This window comes from Anser brachyrhynchus (assembly GCF_964034855.1).
Source record: "Anser brachyrhynchus genome assembly, chromosome: 2".
Lineage (NCBI taxonomy): Eukaryota > Metazoa > Chordata > Aves > Anseriformes > Anatidae > Anser > Anser brachyrhynchus.
The window spans coordinates 44,927,818-44,949,402 of record NC_137695.1 but is presented as its reverse complement, the minus strand read 5'-3'; the positions used below and the strand labels follow the sequence as shown (position 1 = coordinate 44,949,402).

General features: G+C 42.4%; 1 protein-coding gene across 1 annotated transcript in view; it reads left to right on the top strand.

The window, feature by feature from the left end:
• The first annotated feature begins 5,063 nt into the window (after positions 1-5,063).
• SNRK (SNF related kinase) overlaps positions 5,064-21,585 on the top strand; it is a 44,223-nt gene continuing 27,701 nt past the window's right edge. The window contains exons 1-3 of the mRNA XM_080582697.1: positions 5,064-5,331; positions 18,061-18,161; positions 19,532-20,225. Coding sequence (XP_080438823.1) covers positions 19,637-20,225 — 589 coding nt within the window. The 5' untranslated portion in view covers positions 5,064-5,331; positions 18,061-18,161; positions 19,532-19,636. The remainder of the gene's footprint in view (positions 5,332-18,060; positions 18,162-19,531; positions 20,226-21,585) is intronic.

Below are 21,585 nucleotides of genomic sequence, written 5' to 3'. Positions count from 1 at the left end.
GGGCTGTTTTTCCAAGATGCGTACATCTTGCCTTTCTGCAGTCAGTGGGGACCTCCCTCAATCTCCATGATCTTTCGAAGGTAAGTGCAGCCCCACAGGGACATCAGGCAGCTCCCTCAGCACCCCCAGGTGCAGCTCAATTGATCCTATGCATGTCTATGGGTCGAGTTCTCCCAGGTAATCACTGACTTGATCCTCATCGATTCCTGGCTGTTCTCCTTGAATCCTAAGCACGTAGACCTACGAGGCCTTGCCACTATGTCTGAGGCAAAGATGGCTTTGAGCACCACAGCCTTATCTGTTTCCAGTGTTACCAGATCATTTGCCCCATTCAGGAATTGGCCCACATTTTCCTTTTTCAGTCTCTAACTGCTGAAGTTGTGGTAGAAGCTCTTCTTCTTGCCCTTGAGATCCCTTGCAAATCTCAACTCCAGCTGAGCTTTGATCTCAGAAAAGAGACTGCATGTGACTCCTTTGGACATTCGTAGCAGTTTTCTGCTTCACCTCAGAAACCTGAGTTAGCTACTCTGATGGTAGGAACGTACTAAACTTTCAAATGCAAGCACTGAGACTATTAAGAAATGTAATATCTGAATGTCCTCCGTAACTTTCAGTATAAATCGTTCTCTTCTGTATCTGTCCAAAGGCAGCTGCTTTGTTCTGCTTTGTCAGGGAAACTGTTAATAATTTAATAATGAAAAGGAGCTAATGAGGCCTATGGATTTGAGCCTCATGCTCAGATTATCCAGTGTCTAATGAAGTGTGAATTTTGACTGAAGCTTTTTTCCACCCTGAGGGGAAAAAGCCACTCTTATCCATGCGGATTCTCCTGTGACTAATAAAGGGTGAGCTCACACTGCAGCTTTTGCTTTACAGGGAGTACAGGTAGGGTTACTCCCCAGTACCTAGCCTTGGTTTCATGACACTTAAGAAAACAGGTAATTCTGGAGATATCTACCCCTTTAATTCAGATTCAACTGGTGGGTTCAGGAGTTATTAGGGAGGACAGATTGACAAAGATGGGTCCAAAGTCATTACATAAGTTTCACTCACACTGAGACATCCTCAAAATTTCCACTACTTTGCATTTCAAACATCTCATTGGAGAGGTGCAAAATAATTTACATCAAATATTAGCCTAGTTTTTGAAACAGGGGAACTGTCATGATTCATCTTTTGAAAAAAAACATCCCTCTTCACATATTGTAGAGTAGACTAACAACTTCATATGTGTTTATATACTCCACGCTTTTCCCGGGTGACTTACACCTTTAGTACTCTACATAAAATAAGGTTCCTTCTAGTGTGAGCCAGGAAGACTTCTATAAAAACAAATATCATCCACCACTTTCTTTCTACAGCAGACTAAGCTGGGATTTAGCAAAGAGGAATGTTGTCTGGTCTGATTTGGATGCATACACACCATGAGCAACCTCTCAGATACTCGAGGCTGTTGCTGTCACCTTGCCTAGATAAATACATGCAGGCTATGACTGATGGATGAGGTGTGTTTCTACCGTGGCACAAGTAATGTGTATTAGCTATCTCATTGTGGAGACAAGACACTGCACTTTTATTGTGAGGTAAACCAGGTGAGGCCAAACAAAAGCAGAAGTATGGTCCTGACCTCCCCTGGCAGCCTAGCTGCAGCTTGTCTGACTTCACAGCCACGTAGCTATCACATTAATGAAGTTTTCACTGCGAAAAACACTCACAAAAACATAACAAGGTTGTGCCACTGAAGACAAAGCCCAGTATAAGTGGCTGTATATGTGACAGGAGATTTATGTTAGCCTGTTGGAGGAATTACATAGGTCTCACCCCAGCAGCAAACAACCTGCCTGGAAAAAGGCAAACTGGCCTGTGCTGAATTTCAGCCTATTGCAACTGCTAGACTCCTTCCAGTCCCTGGTGTCTCCCCTTAAGTGTTATCCTTGGCCTTCTCATTCTTTTTAGACTCACACATGCACAGCTACAAAGACTCGTTCACAGAATCACAGAATGGCCAAGGTTGGAAGGGATCTCTGGGGATCGTCTAGTCCAACCCCCCTGCCGAGCAGGGTCACCTACAGCACGTTGCACAGGATGGCATCCAGGTGGGTTTTGAGTATCTCCAGAGAAGGAGACTCCCTTGCACTGTATAGTAGTGACCTAAAGTACAGTAACTCACATCAGCAGTATCGCAGGTGAGAATATTCACATTTTCTGCAAACGTACCTTTTTCCACCCACCTGTTCTCCCTCATAAGCAAACACACAAAGGCACCAAGTGATTTAGAAGCTGAGTACATCTGAGCGTGATACACCATGTGGCAGCTCAACAGATAATGTGATTTCTAACAAATACAAGCCCTCTAGGCCAAAATATTTTGTAAAGGGAGAGTTAATAGCACTGAACTGAAGAATCATTATAACTTTCATATGTATATAGTCTTTGTAAGAACGTGCCTTCTCCAAAATGCTAGTGAAACATACAGACAGAAGAACAAGTGCAAATTATAGCTTTTTAAACTAGAAACTGTGAGAAAGAATCTAGACCTAACTTTCACAGAACAGTAAACATTAGGCTTGGTCTGGCTGTAGCAGGCTCAGAAATCCAAGTGGTGCATGTTGCACACCCGTACAGACTTGAGAAACCAGTGGTGATCAGGCAGCCAGAGATGATGGGCTGGCTATTGCAGTTTCCTTCATCAGATCTGTGTTGTAAATTCAGCAATCAACTGAGAGTTATTGGTGTAAAATTGGTGTAAGAGGGAAGAATCAGGCCTACTGAATGGTGTAAGTGATGATAACGTGAAAAAGTTCTTGTTAGGAAGCATTGATGGAATCAACATAACAGTATATTGATCTATAACTTTTCTATTTCTATTTTTAAAGCTTAAAATATGAAATCGTGAGGCCCTTTGTGTTACTTATGATCGCACAATTTCAGTTTAGCTTTCTAAACCATATTTGCTGGTTTAGTTTATTCACAAATGATTGGTTTCGGCCCAAGAAATTCCAGGTTAATTCAATAGCCCCTGCTATGCAGTATAACATTGGCCATTCATGAAGGAATGACAACTGAATTTTGTCAGCGCATGGGAAAAAACAGAATGGCAATTGCCAAAGATTTTCTTAACATTGGGCTTCAGTATAATGATGTCTTGTATTCTGTCTCTCTCCATATACCTTGATTAGCCATTTCTATTTGAAGAAAGGACATGTTGCAATGTGCCACTTTAAAGTCTTTCTTTTCCCTGACTTTTTTTCCTCTTGATCTTTGGAGGAGTCTTGCATTATTCTTGATACTGAGCGATTGCTTTGCTCATATCCTTTAGCAATGAGGAGCCTAAGCACTTCTGTAGCGCAATTGCTGAAGGTTTTCCCCTGCCCTTCGTTACATTAAATGTACAGCTGTTTCCCTCTGACACACGTGCCAGGCTCCCTCCCTGGCCTATAGTAAGATCCATATAGGATCCTACTGGACAAAATGTCCAGCATACAGCTAAACAAAAACATCATCCGTTGGGTGAGCAATTGGCTGATGGGCAGGGCTCAACGGGTTGTGGTAAATGGGGCCACATCAGGGTGGCGGATGGTCACTAGTGGGGTCCCTCAAGGCTCCATTTTAGGGCCAGTCCTCTTCAATGTTTTTATAAACGATTTGGATGTAGGACTAGAAGGTGTTTTGAGCAAATTTGCCGATGACACTAAACTTGGAGGAGTTGTGGACTCTTCTGAGGGTGGAAAGGCCTTGCAGAGAGATCTGGACAGATTGGAGAGCTGGGCGATCACCAACCACGGGAAGTTTAACAAGAGCAAGTGCCAGGTCCTGCACCTGGGACAGGGCAACCCTGGCTATACGTACAGACTGGGCGATGAGACGCTGGAGAGCAGCCCCGCAGAGAGGGATCTGGGGGTTGCGGTTGACAGCAAGTTGAATGTGAGCCAGCAGTGTGCCCTGGCAGCCAGGAGGGCCAACCGTACCCTGGGGTGCATCAAGCACGGCATCGCTAGTCGGTCGAGGGAAGGGATTGTCCCGCTCTGCTCTGCGCTGGTGCGGCCTCACCTCGAGTACTGTGTGCAGTTCTGGGCACCACAGTACAAAAAGGACATTAAACTGTTGGAGAGTGTACAGAGGATGGCGACGAAGATGGTGAAGGGCCTAGAGGGGAAGACAGATGAGGAGTGGCTGAGGTCACTGGGCCTGTTCAGCCTGGAGAAGAGGAGGCTGAGGGAGGACCTCATCGCAGTCTACAACTTCCTTGGGAGGCGGGGTGGAGAGGCAGGTGCTGATCTGTTCTCTTTAGTGACCAGCGATAGGACCCGGGGGAATGGTGTTAAGCTGGGGCAGGGGAGGTTTAGGCTGGACATCAGGAAGAGGTTCTTCACCGAGAGGGTGGTCACACACTGGAATAGGGTCCCCAGTGAAGTAGTCACGGCACCAAGCCTGGCGGAGTTTAAGAAGTGTTTGGACTGTGCACTTAGTCACATGGTCTAAACTTTTGGGCAGACCTGTGCGGTGCCAGGAGTTGGACTTGATGATCCTTGTGGGTCCCTTCCAACTCGGGATATTCTGTGATTCTACCATTCTGTTTTGGCAGCCCCAACGTCCCCCCCGCTTTCAGGTGGGAAACTCCGTCAGGTGGGAAACAGCACTGCTGGCACCGAAAAAACTGGACGAGGCACCCCTTGTGGATGCTGAGGGGCACCTGAGGGACACGCAGCGCTTTGTCCTCCCTTCCCCTCCTCCATTTCCACAGCTGATCTCAGGAAGTGGGAGCCCAGGAGAGGGCAGGAAGGGGAACGAGCCCTTCCCTTCCCTTCCCTTCCCTTCCCTTCCCTTCCCTTCCCTTCCCTTCCCTTCCCTTCCCTTCCCTTCCCTTCCCTTCCCTTCCCTTCCCTTCCCTTCCCTTCCCTTCCCTTCCCTTCCCTTCCCTTCCCTTCCCTTCCCTCCCCTCCCCTCCCCTCCCCTCCCCTCCCCTCCCCTCCCCTCCCCTAGCACCGCCCCCCTCCCGCGCATGCGCACCGCCCATTCCTCGCGGGCTCGCGCGGCCGCCCGTTGCCCCTCCCCTCCCCGCCCCTTCCCCCCCACCCCCCAACGGCTCCCCGCGGCCGTTGTTGTCAGTTGCGCCTCGGAGCCGCCGCAGCGCCGGGCCCCGTCCGTCCGTCCTCCCGCCCGTCCGCCCGTCCTCCCGTCCTCCCCGAGCCGCCGAGGCCACCCCGCGGCGTGCCGGAGCCGTTCCCCAGCCTCCCGGCCGCTCCCGCGGGCGGGCCCGAGGGGCGCTGCCCATGAGGGGGGCGGCGCGGGGCGCGGCGGCCCGAGGAGACGCCGCCGCCGGCGGAGGCAGTAAGTTGGGGGGGGGGGGGGGGGTGTGCAGAACCCTTCATCCCCTTCCCTTCGCCTCCCCGGGCCCGTAGCGGCTGGGCCCCGGCCCGGGGGGGGCGGCGGGGGCCGCTCCTCGAAGGTCGCTGCGGCGGAGGACAGAGGGATGGGGGGGGTGGGGGGTTAGGGGGGAGGCCCCCATCGTGGGGACGGTGGCACCCCCCTGTGGTGGCCCCCCCCCCGTGGGGTCACCCCGCCGTGGCACCCCTCCCCTGTGGTGGGGTCACCCCGGGAAAGCAGTTTGGGCTGGGGTGTGTGTGTCCTTTCCCCCCCCCCCCCGTCAGCTCCGCCTCGTATTTTTTGTTGCTTTAAGGGGAAATTAAAAATAAAGCCCCCCCCCCGGTTAAAGGGTCGCCCCCGAGGATGGGGGTGTCGTGGGGGATGACGGTGCATCTCGCCCCTCTGGAGCCAGGTGCTAAGCCAACAGGTTTGTGGAGGATGCGGGCTGGCTGGTGGCTTTTCTGCTCGGAGCGTGCCTCTGACACAAGCGTCCCCTTGTTCTTTGTCAGCGCTCGTCCTGTCAGTGCGTTTATTGCATTGAACCGCCTTTAGGTTACTGTAGGCAGGGGCTGGATAAGTAGGTAAGTCCCGGAGAGGTCTTTGTGCTTTCTGCCAGGTGGGTTTTAGCATCCAGATGGTGCTCCGCTGGTTAAATTCATGGGAGATGACTTTTGAAGATGTTTGCAGTTGATTTAGAGGCTCAGGAATGGCTAAAGGACAGATGTGTGTGGTATGTTTGGTTTTTCGTAAGTAGGCTGAATAAAGTATTGGAGAGCATCCACTAGGGAAAAAGGCAGTGTTGGCCTGGGGATGGTTGGAGACATATGTGACCTATTTTCACGTTGGATATTTTTATTGGTAAGTGGTGCTGGAACACCTGTGAAGGAGAAAAGCTTTACATGGGATATGGAAATACAAAAAGCTTTGGGCTTTTGCTTATGCATAGGTAGTTTCCTACTGACCATCTTGCTTTCAAGTGCTAGTTAAGAGGAGATATGCAAAGAAGTGGTTTCCTCAATGGTACCATTGCAGTTCCTGGAACAGCTGAATTGTATTTTATGACTTAGAGCCATCTAGCATGAATGAATTGCATGCAAATCTGCTTACTCCTGCCCTCTGTAGTGCAGTCACTACTTAGTCATATAGGCTGCTTTTTGGAGTTGTTTATGATGAATATATTTAGATCTCCAGGCTCTGGGGAAGGACCAGTTTAATGAATCTCAGCAAAATAAAATCTATATGAAAGTGTTTACAAGCAAATGATTACTATGGTAGAATTAGGCAGTTTTTGCAAGGCATGCACCATTAAGAACTGGGTTAATGAGTGTTTCTTTTTTTAAATACCTTTAAGTACATCTCAGAAAGTGGGAATTCAGATGATGATTATTTTTGTACAGTTGCTTACCCTTAGAAAGAAGGAATGTGAAACAAGCTTACAAGCATTAACTGTCATTACTAACTAATGCAATCAAATTTTACCTTGCCAAACGTTGAAATGTTAATTTAGATAGACTAATACTTGCCTTTTTTACTTCTGGTGGATGAAAAATCCAGATTTGAGAATTTAACAGTCACAGCTAAGGGGAAGAAAGTCCAGTCTCGTCTCACTTTTTTCCTGAATATTCTAAATGGCCAGAAAAGTGGAAGAATGGTGGTGCAGTGTTTCAGGTGACTGGGAAGAGAAGCTAACCTGAATGCTGGCGAAGTGTTTGGTAAACAATGTGTCTGACTGTCCATCTGTCTGACTGCCTTGACTGAATTTGGTGGTTTGTGCCTGGGGCTTCTAACAAAGATAGGGAAAGGGGGAAATGATATCTTAAATGAACTTAGGGATAAACTTATTTTGAATACGCTTGGGAAGCAGGAAGGTACAGATTGAGCCTTGCTCTGTGTGTATTTTTGGATACTGAAATTTCTGCACAGGTTACTGACGTTCCGTGAATTGTCTTGCTACAAGAACTAATATTCCCATGCAGTGTGGGTGGTGTGGCACAGTCACTGTTCCCTGTTGCACTGTAGATGCATAGTCTGCTTTCAGATTATTTTAAATAGCACGTTAAGACTGCATGTTAATATGCTTTTGCAGATACCCGTCTACTTGCAGTAGTCAGCTTCCTTGTGCAGTGTTCTGGACAGCCTGGTCTCCTCTCAGGCTCAACCTCTCTGCATTTAATATAGTATCTGAGTAATTTTGCAGTGTATACCTTCAGTATATCACTGTCCCTTTTTATCCTACTAGGAACAGTAATGCCAAACTAGTGCCTTTGTCTTGCTTTGTTGCCTGTCCTGCTTTCAAGGGCACAGGATCCTGGTGTAGCTAGCTTGTTTTTCCCCCTCAGAATCTCTCACAAAATAAAGAATTTCTTTTCGTAGATTTCGTCAGCTTTTAAAAATCCACTTGAGATGTTTGTCTGTAAAACTTCTTAATGAACTTCTGTCCATTTTTACTTGGTAGAGTTTTCGAATTATGTCTTAAAATATATATATTAAAAAAACCATAACAATGAAACATGGTTCAGATCAGGGACACTGCCTCCTGGATACAGCAATGAACTGCAGCTTATGATGAATATACTAATATTAAATTGCATAAGCTGTTAACTGTGGTAACGCATGAAGTTCTGCACATCTTCCTTACCACAGTACTTTCCAGAAGTTAACTGGAATGCTGCAGCTTCTCTAATAATATAAGGTAGCTGGTTTTTAATACACATAACAACGTTATGTAAGAGCTTTAAGAGGATTTGAAAAACTGTATTCACATACAATTCTAGGGTAACTTAGAACTTGGCAGAGTTCTAGTACGCAAGTTGACTAAGTCACCAATGGTAAGAACTTAATGAGGAGAAAGGGCTGTGCAGTTCTCATGCCTGCAAAATATGAAATAGTGTGGGATCCCTTTCTGAGAAAACCAGTCTCTCCGTTGTACAGTGATCCTCTGCAACTATGTTGGGGCGTTCATGTTGCCCTGAATTTGACAGGCTGTTTTTTTTTACTCTTTGCTTCATGTATCATTCTGTGCTTTCCGTAGCAGTCTCTTAACTAGTTGCTAACTGCACTCAAACCAACTTTACTTGAGAGATATGATGGTAGCTTAATTTTTGTAGCTTTAGTTCACGTTGAAGCATGGTGAATTTCAGGTGTCTGCCAGTGCCTAGAAAATATAGGATGCTATAAATGAGGATAAAGCATTGAAACTGTGTGACTATAGGTTGGGATAGGTGCTGTTTTTTACAGTTCAAGGAGTTTGTGGCCTAGATGGAAGAGGCCAGCATTAAGTCAATTGAAGTACTTAATATTTATGTTATCAGATGTAATGCTAAACAAAGGCACCTATCTAGAATTTGAGTTCAGAGATGGTTCTTAAGAAATTTAATAGAAATTATTGCTTATACTTGATGCTAACAATACGCATTTATTTGCATCTGAATACTTAACATTTGAGCTAGTGTTTGATGCTTTCTCCTCTCTTTGATGCAGAATAAAAATCACATTTGTGATTCTGAATTCAAACAGCAAAGTTGATGTTAGATGTTTAATCAGTGGTAACTTCTTCAAAATGACTTAATGTTTTAATTACTCATTGATTAATGGTGGAACATTTAGAGCTCTTGTGCATGTTTTTCGTTATATTGTCTAGCATGAGAAAATTATTTGGTAACATTAATACGGAGATACTTGAAAAGAGTGAAACAATTCTGAGAGTTCCTGAGCACGGAGTAGGGGAGGTGATCCTTCTCAAAGAGTCCAGGTTGCTGAGACAGAAATTTAACTTGTCTGATTGTTTTCTTTTCTTTTTTTTTAAAGAAGCTTCCAGCAGTAGGTTTTCTGGAAATGATGATAAAAAAAAAACAAACAACGTCCTGTCTAAAAGGTAGTGATAGCATCATGAATCACAATAATGACTTCTGTCTGATACGCAAAGAATTTCTTAATCAGTTTCATGTTCCTGGTTAATTTTGAAAAAAAATGACGGAAAAAGAGAAGGGAAACATGATGAGCTTTAGAATGTTGAAGCCTTTGAGAAGCTAAATGGGTACTGCTTATCAAAGTTGGTGAGCTGGCTTCTTGGGCTCGGGAGTCCAGCTACCTGTCACAAATTCCTTCTGTTGCTTGGAAGATAGTTGAAAAGCTTGTTGGTTTCTGTGATCTTCAGACTCCTTTGATATCACATCTTGATTGGAAAGGTTTATGAATATCCGTAACTAAGATGTTCACGTTAATTTCCTATAGCTGAGAATTTTTTCTTTCAACAGTTACTGCAAAAAGGGCTAACTTAGACGGAAACTAATTTATTATATAACCTGATGTCACACTTTCGGAACAAAGTTTTATAACTGATTTTAAAGATAAAAGTACTAGCAGATAGGAAATTTGGAGCAAGTCCTTTTAAAGATGTTTTTGCATACTGCTTTGCAGAAGGTAGTTTAGGGGAGATGATTGTTTGGGAAGATCTGGTGTTCTCTTCTGCAATAATACTTTAAGACTAGCTTTAGATCTTAAGCGGCCTGTATTGCTGAAGGACCTGACTCCTGAACAAGGTGGCGGTGAGCGTTTCTTGGACTGCTTTTCTGTTTGTTTAGCCACATACTGGACATTGAGAGTAGGCCCAAGAGGAGAACAGGCACTGTGAAATTAGCTGCTTTTGCAGCTGTGGCTGGTGTGAAGACTTTAAATGCTGTAAAGCTATTGCTGAGTTCTCAAATCCATAGGGCAGATTGCATTTGTCTTGTGTATTACCTCCTCTTAGGAACGGAAAGTGCCTTGTGAACTGTAGCTATTATCAGCATGGTTATGAAAGTATCGCGGGCTTTTAAAACATTTCACAACTAGAGGCAGTTGGGACCACTGCCGGTGGTTACTAATGATGGTTTGTCTGTGGGTCCTAGTTCGATCACTCTTAGCACAGCTGTCCCCTTAATAGCTTTGGCATCTATCTTTTGGTCACAGTCGTGCTCACACTGTTGTTTTCTTGCCATCGCTTTGCAATATGTACCTACCTCAGTGTTGTCTGCATTTCTTTTCTTGCTTGCCTCCTTTTTGTGAAAGAAAAAGACAGTCATGATTTTTAAATTGGGTGCCTTGAAAGACTAACTTAGATCCAGTAGCTTTTTTCACTTGACTGTATGGAAAATGATTCTTGCAAAGATATCAACTGTATTGTGGAGTTTCTACAGCACAGTTGTCAAGTCTTTGTTTCCTGGTGTTCTGCAAACCATTTACCATTCATTTATAAGCCCATGTGAAAGAAGAAAGCTTAAACTTACCGTGTTCGATGTGACTGTACTTATCTTCAGGAAAATAGGAGGGTTGATGGCAATCTGTAGATCTAAAACTTTGGGGATATCTCACCTAAGAATGAGATCATCCATCAAATAACAAGTTTTTATCTTGCATCTTATTCTTTTAAGCATTTTATTTATTTTTGTGTATTGGAGCTGCCTCAAATCATAGAATCAGAGAATGCTTTGGGTTGGAAGGGACCTTTAAGGATCACCTTATTCCAACCCCCCTGCCATGGGCAGGGTCACCTCCCACCAGACCAGGCTTCCCAAAGCCCCATCCAGCCTGGCCTTGAACACCTCCAGGGATGGGGCATCCACAGCTTCCCTGGGCAGCCTGTGCCTCACTGCCCTCTGAGTGAAGAATTTCTACCTTATATTTAATGTACACCTACCCTTTTCTAGTTTAAATCCATTACCCCTTGTCCTATCACTCCACCCCCTGACAAAGAGTCCCTCCCCAGCTTTCCTGTAGCATCCTTTAGGCACTGGAAGGCCGCTCTAAGATCTCCCTGGAGCCTTCTCTTCTCCAGGCTGAACAAGCCCAACTCCCTCAGCCTGTCTTTACAGGAGAGGTGCTCCAGCCCTCTGAGCATCCTCGTGGCCTCCTCTGGACTCTCTACAACAGGTCCACGTCCTTCTTGTGCTGGGGGTCCTAGAGCTGACTGCAGCACTCCAGGTGGAGTATCACAAGAGTGGAAGAGAGAGGGAGAATCACAGTGTCTTGCTCTCAATTCTCAGGTCGTGCAGGTTCTCGTAATTCTGTTACAAAATAATAAGCTAGTACACTTCATACATCTCCGAAATCTGTAACACTAACACAACACCCATGCATCATATCCACCCAAAAAACTTCTATTTATAGGTCCAGGAGCAATTTTTTTATTAAGCTTATTGGCCTGCCAAACGCATCTGGCTGTTTACTGAATAATGGACCTTGGAGTTGAAGCATGTTTGCTAGCCTTCTGTTTTTTTATTTCTAGTGTAAGAAGAGATAAAGAGAGGCTTCAGTAGCTCTGGTTCCTCCAATGCATTCTAAAATAATAAAGCATTAACTCTTTACTAAAGGCTTCATAAATGCTTACTGGCAAAACTTAATTAACAGCTGGCAATTCTCATACCCTTTCAGAGCAAAATTCTGAAAACTATTTAAAACTAGGGTATACCATTAAATTACTGCAGGTTAAGACTTCTTTTTATATTTGGATCATAGAGCTGCTTGATAACTCTTACCTTTGTTCATCATCTTAGGTGTAGCCATGCTGAATGGTAGAGGGATTTGCTGATATATCTTGACATTTTAGTAATAGCTCTGTGAGATGAATGCTGTTGCTGTGGGAGCTGATGATGAGGCCTAATATGAAAACAAAATAAATGCATGTACACCTTCGAGAAATCTGCCGTAGTGTTGTATTGAGGAACTTCTCAGGAGCGGGAGGGTTTATGGGGTTTGTCAGCAGTGAAGGGGAGGTTATGCTTGTATGCTGTGGTGCAGTTGTGCCACGTGGAAAATAAAGTGTTAGATAGCATTGTGTATGTTAGGGCTCAGTGGTAAAACCTAGACTTTGTTGTATCTGCAGTGCTTGGCTGTAGGGCAGGCATAGGTTGCTGCCATCTCTTTGAGTACCTTTGGTAGTTGGGAAGGCTCAGGTGGCAGGAAAACTGGGGAGGAAGGGCTTGGCTGGGCCGTGACACCCCTGTGTGGAAACAAAGACAGATTACAGGTGCTCCAGATCACAAGTCCCATAACGTGCCTTTCATAGTCAAGAGACATCTGGTAGAACAAGGCTTAACAAGTCTCAGACACTGTGGAGGAATGAATTATGACCAGTTTTCAGAGCATGTAATATGTACGAAGCATGTGCGTTCTTCACAGTTCACTCACGCAGCACTTCACTCCTGTTTGGAGTGTGTTGGCTTTCCCTTGTATAAAAGCAAAGGCGAGCAGAAGCCCTGTGAGGAAAGGCGATTGGCACACTGCACCATCCTCACACATAAGCAGTGGATCACACTGTCACAAAGATGGACTGCTTTCAGAGGCTCATAGATTAGGCTCTGAAGGTTTCTTACCATAGGATGGCAGATTAATGTTGGTAGGAAATAATGAAATAACATGGAAAATCAAACTTGCCCAGTTCGTATACCGACTAGATGTTTCCTGTGATATACTCTCAGGTTCTAACAATTTGAGTAAGTTGCTTTCCAAGTCAAAAAATTGTTTCTAGATCTCTGTGAGCAACTTGTGCCAAATATTGATTTACAGTTTTTAGGTAGAATAGCAATCTAAGACTTATTCTCAACATATAGTTATTTAGTAAATAACATTATACCAGTTATTTAGTTATCTGAGACAAAAGAGACCAAAAGGAGAAACAGACGGTGAAATTTATTTAATCTGTCTGGTGGATGTGTATAATGTATACATCCACAGAACTAGTCATCCTAAACTCCTGTTACAAAAAATGAAAGTGTGTGCTCTTAAGAAATGATTCATTTGTCTTATTTGGGTATCTGCTTTAGGGAGCAATTTGTTTTGTCACAGACTCCTATCTGTGTTGACTGAATCTCCATTTGCCATGAAGGGGCACAGGTCTCTCACTGGAGAGATGAGTACCGGTCAAGATTACTTTGGGTTTCATGTCGTTTAGCCTGATAATGGAGAGAAATTTTTGCTTTGATAATATTATAACATTTTGTTGAAATGGAGCCTTGAATCTTCATTTTCTAAAGTCAGAAGCTAATACAGACGTTAAGGTAAGATGAACTAGGCTGGTCTTGCCTGTAATGTATAATCTAATGGAAACTTTATGGACAGGATGAATTGCTTAAAGAAGAGCTAATGTCTCTGAAACATACTGGTGGTTTTTTTCTAAACAGATCTATTAGATCTATTCATACACTTTTAGAGATGGTTGAATCACAGTACTGTTGTTAAGTCACTTAATAGGATGCATGTGATATTACAGAACTGCTTCTGCAAATCTCTGTTACAGAAACTGCAGTACGTTGTGAGGTGGGATATACAGAGTCACTTAGGTTGGGAAAGATCCGTTAGTCCATTGAGTCCAACGCTCACCTAACGCTGCCAAGTCCACCACTAAGCCATGTCCCTAAGCGCCACATCCACACATCTCTTAAATACCCCTGGGGTGGGGACTCCACCACCTCCCTGGGCAGCTTGTGCCAGTGCCTGACCGCCTTTGCTGTGGAGAAATTCTTCCTGATATCCAATCTCGACCTCCTGTGGTGCAACGTGAGGCCGTTGCCTCGTGCCCTGTTGCTTGTGACTTGAGAAAAGAGGCACCCTTCTCTTTGCAGCCTCCTTTCAGGCAGTTGTAGAGAGCGACAAGGTCTCCCCTGAGCCTCCTCTCCTCCAGGCTGAACGATCCCAGTTCCCTCAGTCACACCTTATGTCACGTGTTTCCTAGTCCCTTCCCCAGCTTCATTGCTCTTCTCTGCACATGCTGGAGCACGGCACTGTCCTTTTTGTCACGAGGGGCCTAAAACTGGACACGGTGCTCAAAGTATGGTCTCACCAGCACCGAGTACAGGGGGACATTCGCTTCCCTGGTCCTGCTGGCCACACGATTCCTGATGCAGGCCAGGATGGCATTGGCCTTCTTGGCCACCCAGGCACACTGCTGGCTCGTGTTCAGCTGGCTGTCAGACAGCACCCTCAGGTCTGTTTCTGCCGGCAACTTAGGAACATCTGTGGAAGGACAGATCTGTTCTGAATCTGTTAACTAGTACGTGTCTACATTGCATGAAATGAGCATCAGGGGTGTAGCTGAATGCTGGCAGAGTTAGGGAAAGCTGCATTTTGAAAACATCATTAGCCACCTGGATTAAATGCTGCTAATGGTTAGTAAGTTCACCGACTAGAAAACCCAAATGTTAATGCTGACAAAAGAACTTATAAAAAAACCTGAGATAATGTGAATTAAAAGAAACCTGGGCAAATATTTTCTGTGATATAATTGGCTCTTAAATATTTTTCCTCTGGCTGTGGATTGGTTTGCTGGCAAAGCATGTCTGGTTGAAGTTTTCCTTCTATCGGCTGCTGCAGTTTGCAGCTTATTCAGTTGTGCTGGTAAAAGTGTGCAAGAGGTCACGTTGTAAACTGGATCACTGAAATGATCTGTGATTAAACTAACCCTCTTTTGGAGTGCGATGGTAGCAGATGTGTTAAATCTGGAAGCTTTGGGTGGTTGAATTTATAGTTAGCCCCCAGAATTTTACTGGTGTAACTAAGGAGACAACTGCAAGAAGAAAAAAGCAAAAGGGTACGAGAAGCTGGCTTCAGTTTTAAATCTGGTATCTGGGGTAACTGGACCATTAGTTGATCTGTAAGTACCATCAAAATTCTCCTTTCTTACTGTAGTGAGAAATTGAAAGAACAAAATCGCTTCTCTGGCAGGTAGTGCTAAAAGGAAAACTTAAGTTTCAACTGTCAGTGCTCCAAAAGGTATTGATACAACAACTGTAATCTTTTAATTAGCATATTTAAATGGTATTCAAGGTTTGTATGCATATGCACTATATCCATTAGTTTGTATCCACTTCCTACTCCTGAACAATTTTTACCTTTGATGTGTTTATTTCAAACTGTCTGTGTGTCTGGTATCCTTGTGGTCAGCTGTGGGAGCTTTATCACTGAACATTTATTTCAAAGCCACAGAACTAAGAGTTAGTTGGTCTGTTACTGAGCCTTTATGTTAAACTACTAATGAATCTGCATTAATTTAATTTCAACTAATGGGACTGCAACATTAGTAAGCGTATTTTAGCTTCCATTTCTGTAAGCTTTTCTCCAATCTATTGATTACTGTCTGAATATTTCTCCGTGGCTTAAACTTAACTGATTTTTGCTGGGGTTTTGTTGGCAGGTTAATGTTTATGTGTATTCTGTCATTTAGAGATAAATTGTGTGTTGAATTTGTACAAACATTGTTGAAAATGTGCCAAGTGAACAAAGTAATTATGTACGAATTTTTCCTTACAGCTGAGTGTCGTAGATACTTACATTCAGACAAGTTACCTTCTGTAACATCTGGGTGGATTTGCTCTATCCCCTTCCCTCTGCCAGGCATGCAATCTTCTTGAATTTGGTGAAAAGATCATTTAAAATGAAGGGAGACCTTCTAACCTCAGTCATCCTTACCTCTTCTAGTACCAAAATTTGGGTTTTGCCATGCACTAAGAAAGCCTTGTCTTGTTTGCACATAAATACGCACGTGTTGTTTTCAAGTCTGAGGTTTAAGAGGACATCTCTCTTAAAGCCATGTCTCCTCTCGTGACCTGAGTCAGATTTGTAGGATGTGATGAATTCTTGTGAAAGGAGATTTAAATCCTGAGGCTTGACGTAATATTTGGAAAGAAATAGTCAGTAATAAGTTGAGCACTGGAGTTTGTGGGGTTGGTAGCTTCTATTACATAGCAAATGACTGTTTATTGTATTATGACACAGCTTTTACTTCTTTAATTTAAGGGTTCTAAAACTGTTAAATAATTAAGCATAAGGTATTGAGTATAGGATTCATTATGGGCAAAAACAGCTTTGTGTGGGGATGGGTGATGTCCTAGTGGCAGTTAAAAAAGGTTCTCTGTAATTTTCTTTTTTGCTTTTCTTTAATCTATAAGCAGTGATTAAGGTGTGGTGGAGATGGTTCTTACATTTATTTTAGTTTTACTTTTTTGAAAATACTTGCAGTCTGTTTAGGATTGAGACTCTGGAGTCATCCAGTGGGATGAGGCACAGTTTTCCTGTTGCTTCATACAGGTTAATGTTAGGATGTTTATGTGTGTTCATGGACTTTTTTTTTTTTAGCCTGTGTTTTGAGGGTCAGTATGATGGAATATTACAGAATTATAATAAAACATTATGTATGAAAACATTGTGAGTACTCAGCAGTAGTCCAAACCAAAACCCTCAACAACCCAAGAAATTCTAAGAAAGGAGTATAGAACAAAAGAGAAAATGTTTAGAGGAAGGTGAGAAGAACCCTAAAGCCTTTGGAATGACCTCTGTGAAAGGAATGACAAACTAGGACTTGACAAGGTTGAACTGAAGCTATGAAAGAAGCTAAACCTGTGAGTTGCTTCAGGCAAGGTAAATAAGGGTATGATAGTTCTGGTTTGGGGACAGACAGTTAATGAGAAGATGCACAAATTATCAGGAGACTGAAAACAAACAAGAGGAAGTGGTTCTTCTCAAAGCCCATAGTTAAGTTATTAAACAACTTGTTGCAGGATGTTCTTGATGCTAAGAAATTGCATGCTTTAATAAAGCACCTGCCTGGTTTCACTGTATGCGTGGGGGTGGAATCCATCAGGCATTATTAACGTCTGTAAAGAAGCTTTCTGAATCTGATAAAGATAAGTAGGGTTTCATTATTCATTGTTACGTTTGCTGTTGTCCTATGCTCTACCCTTTGCGTTCTCTAATGGTTACATACCAGCTAGGAAACTGTTCAAAATAGACCTTTGGTCTAATGTAGCACGTTTCATCTAGCTTTGTACTTTCTGGAATAAAGACGGGATGGTATAATATGGCTCAATTGGTAGAGGTAGGGGAAATTCTGTAAGACTAGTGATGTGGGATGTATTGGGAAGCAGATATCCCAATCATACTGAAGCTTCAGTCCTTTAAAGCCCTTGTGTGTTAGGCTAATATTTTTGAGGGGAGTTCTCTAGGCATGCTTATCAAGTGTAGTATGGGGTTTAGTTCTAATCGCTCATCTGTGCGGTATGTGCTGCAATAGGTGTTGTGTGTCAAAGCAGTACTTCACCTTTCTGCATGAATAAGGATAGGTGCACTTTGGGTTGGAGAGTATATTATAAACTCCGTGTGTCTTAGAGACAGTGTTTTGTGCATGACTTGAAAAATATACTTTTGTTTTCATTTTCCAGTGGGAGGCTCTAGATTTGAATGACTGTGTCTCAAGTGTACTAGGAAGCTCTTCTTTTTTTTTTTTTACTATTGCTCTTAAGTTTTGGACACTTTCATTGTAGTTTTATGGATGCGTATTGCCTATATGTACCTTGCAAAGCCAAATCCAAAACAACTTTTCAGTAGAAAAAATTAATGTGTAGAAAACCATTTGTAACTTCAGTGCCAGATTTTGATGCTATGGAGTCTATAAGTGAAATGGAATTGTTTTTTGGAAGAGAGTTGGAAGCGTGCTTAATAGCTGAATAGAAAGGTACAGTAACACAAAAGCCAGTGAAGTTTTTTTCTTTTTAAAGCTTGATTAGTATTCTCCGCTTCGCCTGCCTCCTCCCCCCCCCCCCCCCAAAAAAAAAGAAACAAAAACAAACCACCAGCAATGTTTATGTAAAAGCTGCACTTGCTCTGTTCTTTGCTTCAGTTGTGAGGTTTCAGAAGTTGATTGATTTCATTCAAATCTTACAGGGGTGGAGGTGCTGTGAACTGAATTCCCACGGACTTTGTGGAAATAGACAGCTGGATAGAGAAGAGGTTATACCATGACTCCAGCTGAGAGAAGCAGTAAGGTGAGCTTGTTAAACATCAGAGAATCCTCACAGGACCCCCTTGTAATTGAATCCATATGAAACCAGGTTCATTAGTTTACTGCCTGTGAAATAACTTGTTTAGCAAGGAGTGTTTTTAATCTAGTGCTTACATTTTTGACTTGAGAATATCTAATGTCAGGGGCTGTTTGCTTGCCAGCTTCCTTTCCAGAGCTTTTCTTTTTGAAGTCCCATTTTGAAACTGAGAAAATCTATTCTAAAGAAAAAAAAAATATGAAGAGCTGCGTTTTCTGTGTTTTATTGAGTTGGCAATAAGCCATCTAATTTTCATATTTCTAGGTGCTTTGTACTCTATGTGGGATGAATGGTTAGCTTTTTGATAACTACAGATTGTTAAACTTAAATTCAAGTTAAAGATGTAAGAAAAGTTTTCAGGAAGTTCCGTGTGAAATAAAATGACAGTGAGACATAAGACCTTCTAAAACAGCTTTGAATGTGAATGTTTTTTAAATTGGACCTTGCTTGTTTAAATGTCAGATCAATTAGTAAGCAGGAGTTCAGCACAAACTCGGTTCCTGAGTTTTCTCTCCTTCCTTCCTGTTTCTCTTCCTCTCATCCTGATTCATTCCCAGGAGTGGTGAACATAGGCAGCCTACATACAACCTTATTATCACCATTTTTTATAACTAGTCAAAATATTAAATACATATATTTTGCAGTAAAAGTGCATCTAACCCAAATGTTTCAATTCAGCTTGTAAAGCTTTGGTCATTTGCAGTAATTATGGTATTAATTGTTAGTGCTTAAACTTACAAGATTTCATTCTGTTACTTCTGTATGTCAGTATGAGCTTTGTTAAACAGAAAGCTGTTTAAAAGGGAAAAGGTAAAAGTCCAAAGTCATGCCCTCAGAACATTGTACTGAAGAGAATTGTTTCATGCTGCAGCACAAAAGAGTATGCCAAAATCTAAGATAAATCAAGCATGTTCTGGTCAATATTCTGTGCTGCCCAGCTGATATCTAAAGTAGCCAGCAAAGTTGTAGGTTTTGGCTCTGTCAATTTTAACAGTCTTTATAGTGCTGCTTTTAAGTGTTGCTTGCAAGGTTTCTAGTTCAAGAACATGAATGCCATCCAGCTTTGGTGAAATTTTCATTATTGCACTGTTGATACTCGATTTGTTTGAACATACTGATAATATGGCCTCAGAAATCTGTTGGTCACCACAGTGTGGCTTATCAAACCCTTCGCAGAAACTCCTGAAGAATTTTGTAAGTAATGTATAATAATTACAATAATTTTAATAATGTGTCAGTGTAACTTCAAGAGAATTACAGAATAACAGTTTTGCTTATGTTCATACCAGTAGGTAATCTTGTCTCTGTTTTTTCAGGTGTGCTTGGCAGTGACAATGGACTATTTGTTTGCATCAGATACTCTTATATGAAAAGATCACAGTTCCAAAAAGCTTAAACATTATTTCATCTTCTGAAACAGAATGGCGGGCTTCAAACGAGGATATGATGGAAAAATTGCAGGGTTGTATGACTTGGATAAAACTTTGGGCAGAGGCCATTTTGCTGTGGTCAAACTTGCTCGACATGTCTTTACAGGTGAAAAAGTAGCAGTAAAAGTAATTGACAAGACCAAGCTGGATACTCTAGCTACTGGACATCTTTTTCAAGAAGTTAGATGCATGAAACTAGTGCAGCATCCCAATATTGTACGGCTGTATGAAGTGATTGACACCCAGACGAAGCTTTATCTTATCTTAGAGCTAGGCGATGGAGGAGATATGTTTGATTACATCATGAAACACGAAGAAGGTCTGAATGAGGATCTGGCAAAAAAGTACTTTGCTCAAATAGTTCATGCTATATCATACTGCCACAAACTGCATGTAGTTCATAGAGACTTAAAACCGGAGAATGTGGTCTTCTTTGAAAAACAAGGACTTGTGAAATTAACTGATTTTGGCTTCAGCAACAAATTTCAGCCTGGAAAGAAGCTCACCACAAGCTGTGGATCTCTTGCATATTCTGCTCCTGAAATTTTACTTGGGGATGAGTATGACGCACCAGCAGTGGGTATGTCCTGTTTGAATTCAACTGTTAATCTAAATTTAAGTACCATGATGTTGTACCACTCTGTTTCCTGTTCCAAGAGAATGCCATATGTGGAAGCCAGCTAATCGGCAAGAATTAATATTTTATCGCTCAAATTACAGATGACCTAGTGTTGGAGTATCTCTATTTAGAGGAGATACTCAAAAAATGCTTGAAGTTCTTTTTATAGGGACTGATGCAATTGCGTTTGTTGGAAATAACTTCTGTAGCAAGGTGAATGCAATGCATATGTTTGTACTTCCTTTGTTAGAGAACATACCTCCTTTTCTGAAAAGTGTCTTTTTTTTTTTTTAATCCTCCCAGACCAGGTTTGTTGTTCAGGTGAGCCACGTAAGAATGACATTCTTACTGTTAACATATTCTGCTTTAAGGTGCTAGGAATCCATTTGTAGTAAGCATGGACTTAGCTTTCAAATGAGGAGACAAGAAACTAACAAGAGCTTTAACACCCAATTCCCTCTCTGCCCTTTTCTTGTTTGAGAACTGAAAATACTGAGTGAGTTCCAGTCGCTTTCCCAGTTCTTTAACTTACATGTGACTACTACTCTTTCCTTTTAGTGGTCATATTTAACTGGAAAGTGGAGTGTGCTATACAGACTAACACAGTTAATTCTCTTACTCTATTTTTAGGTCTATTGCATATGTTGTTAGAAGTATCTCAGTTGTTTTTTTAAATAGCTGTAAACATTGCTAGTGGTCACTAAATAGTGTCCTGTAGTCATACAGCTTGCTCATATCTGTTAGTTAAGGTAGCATTCACCTAGACTTGCATAACAACGCATTCAGGTACATGTAATTTCAAGTGATGATTCAGAAATAGCTTATTGTAGTCAAAATGTCTCCTGTGGTTTCATGCCTCATATCTGATACTTCTGTACTCTCTTAATACCACCCATTGGGACTCTGTACAGAACTCTGCCTATATTTTGCTTTGTTATAGTAGTGACCTCAGCAATCAATGGTTTAAATATTTGAGACTGACTTTCAGCATGTTCTTTTTTTTTTGCTAAGCTACCTGATAAAGGGTCAGATAATTTTATATGCTGACAAGATGATCCTGCACAGTATTGAACTAACGTTCTTGCCTTACACTTAATATTTTTTGAGTTATTAGATCTTACCATTGTTGCTTGAATGTTTGAATGCCATTTCATGGCTTCTAATTTTGAATAAATATTTTACTGTGGGATTTCTGGACCTGAAAGTTCTTTCTCAAATGTGCTATAATTAGGAATGTGACATGTCTTTGTTCGTGGTTTTGCAAATCCGTGTTGATGCTACAGTTGAAAATGATTTCTACTTAAAGTCAAATGTTTTAGAA